The sequence below is a fragment of the Penaeus vannamei genome, chromosome 23 (genome assembly GCF_042767895.1).
Source record: "Penaeus vannamei isolate JL-2024 chromosome 23, ASM4276789v1, whole genome shotgun sequence".
Taxonomy (NCBI): domain Eukaryota; kingdom Metazoa; phylum Arthropoda; class Malacostraca; order Decapoda; family Penaeidae; genus Penaeus; species Penaeus vannamei.
This window is the reverse complement of record NC_091571.1, coordinates 29,088,183-29,090,682: the sequence shown is the minus strand read 5'-3', so window position 1 is coordinate 29,090,682 and position 2,500 is coordinate 29,088,183. Positions and strand designations below refer to the sequence as shown.

At 31.3% G+C, this 2,500-nt stretch overlaps 1 protein-coding gene across 2 annotated transcripts in view; it reads right to left on the bottom strand.

Annotated features, from left to right (window-relative positions):
- Nucleotides 1–675: 675 nt before the first annotated feature.
- Nucleotides 676–2,500, bottom strand: part of LOC113827556 (mitochondrial carnitine/acylcarnitine carrier protein) — an 18,299-nt gene continuing 16,474 nt past the window's right edge. For both annotated transcript variants that reach the window (XM_027380446.2, XM_027380445.2), the window contains exon 6: nt 676–2,047. In XM_027380446.2, coding sequence (XP_027236247.1) covers nt 1,860–2,047 — 188 coding nt within the window. In that variant the 3' untranslated portion in view covers nt 676–1,859. The remainder of the gene's footprint in view (nt 2,048–2,500) is intronic.

Below are 2,500 nucleotides of genomic sequence, written 5' to 3'. Positions count from 1 at the left end.
AGGGAGAGGCATAACTAAACAAAGCTTTATGCCCAGGTAGTAGTCCTCTTGCGAACCATTAGGCACTAGCTCTGAAGTGATGACATCCCATCATATCACGTGGAGTTGAGCAACCATGATTCAGTTATTTACTTATTTGGTACTGGCTGCAGATTCAAAGAAACAACCCCTCAAAGATAAGCTTTAAGTACTTTTTTAGTTTTTTGGTTTGGTATGGTGTTGGAAGCTCCCATTGCGAGTTGGTTATATAACATGATTTTCAAAACTGCATTTGTCAAAGGGGCTGATCTATGTCATGGTAGATCTACAAAACCAAAAGGTAACAGCAAGTCATTAAAGAGAATAAGTGTAGATAAAGATGTACAACACATACATAACTGTCTGTATAAACACTGCTGAGGGTACCAAATTCAAGACAAAAATATATCTATTATTTCCTAAACCCAGTATTCAAATATTAATACTATTGTATTTTTCAACATCTATTCTTGGATCAAGTATAATTAATGGGAAATATTTCAAAAGCTAACTAACCCTTATAGGCATCATGATTTAGTTCTATTGCTACCATGGAACCTATGGGCAACAGTTTTGGGAGAGCAGCTTCAACCAGTAATATTAATGTATCCACCATAGAAGGACTGATATTTAGGACTAAAAGGATAAAAATAATACTTTTGGTAACTGTTTCTAATATATTTCTTTTTGTTTTTTTACTTTATATAAAAACAGGAAATCTAACAAGCTCCATATCAAGGTTAAGCTGTCTGTAAGCTTTATGGAGAAATATACAAAGTCCACTAAATTCATTCAATACTAAGCTGCTAAATATGGGATAGCAAAATAGTCTCAGGTTTTACATTTATCTTTTATCTGCACTTAGGTAGTCCATATGCATAAAATACAATACATTATGAAAAAATATCTGTTAACTTAATTGCATTGTTCATATCTGCTTTAAACAGCAGTATTATTACACTACACAAGTTAAACTATAAAAGAACCTTTCTTGAACTTTTTAAACATCAGATTTTAACAACATATTACAGGTTATAATACAATTCTTACAAGAATATATATTACAATAGATCTGAAGGGTGTTTCATCAAATATCTTTTAACTATAAATGGCAGTACAAGATTTAATTTATGTCATTTTGTCTAATATCAAGAAATGATTTATAGTTTTAAGAAAAGAAATAAAATCCTACATTTACCAACAAGGCAAACACGGGAGGGACGGTGTTATGCGGTTTCTCACAACAGCACACAGCTCAATGCTCATAACATTCAATCTCCAAGGTGCAATATGATTTTAACTTATAAATTTACTACTTAGGTATTACTAAACTACATGTGCATTATTCATATATTAAAGTGACTTTTTCTTATTCATACGACTAATGTTATACTGTCTATATCAAGTTAAAATATGAAGCAGTGCCACTGTTTGCACTACAACACAAAAATGCCTTACATTTTTTTCCTGAGCAATATTTTCTTATACCGTTTTAAGATTCCTGTCAGTTATAATAAAAATAATATTCATAATTTTCTAAATTATCATTTTCCTTAATAGATTTCATATAGAGTAATGAATCTGGTTTTTATTCCACTAAGAACTTTTTCTGTCTTACATGCAATATCATATTTCTTAATTTGTTTGAAAAGTTAGAATTTGTTTAGAAAAAAAAATCATATGAACAGGCAAACATTGAGAATTTTTTATTACTTATTTGGGCAGAGGTATTGTGCATGCCTATAGTTGGGTGAGCTGACCTCATGCTGTCTGAAAAATTATTTACAATTCAAGTTCAAATTGTATATAACTACAGTAAATGTTCTATCAGTCATCAACCTTTACAAATTTGGTGCCATATAATTGAGGAATTTAATGGCAACCTCATATCCTAAGAAACAAGCAGCATTAGCTGGGAAAGCCCTGATCATCACAGGGGCAACTCCTTTGAAAAGGGCACGAGGACCTTCATTCTTCATGATGTCAACAAACACACTTCGGATGCCATTTGGATATTTCCCTTCAGGAGCTGGAAGGAAAGTGAATATACATGTAGATATTAAGCATTTCTACAAAGTAAATACACAATAGGATAAATTCCTTTGTGTATCATAGCAGTAGCCTAAAATATATTGTTGCACAATAACTACAAAACAATATTTAGTTGAAAATCATCTTGGTAAAAATTACTAAGGATTATTCGTAAAAGAAAATCTGTCATACGCCTTGTTGGTCATAAAATTTTTGCAAGCAACAAGTAATGCCATGTACACATTATCAAAACAACTGCTTCTGCAATGCTTATCAAGCAAAATAGTTTACAGGAGGTAATTTCCTTTCTCCTTCTATAAGCATGTGGACAGGTGAGTTCAGGCCATTTTTACCTTATTTTTTCATGAACAAACAAACAAACAAAAAATAATTTAAAAAATAATAACAAGATGAGCTGAGACTGGTCATATATAAAACTACTAGTGTTAAA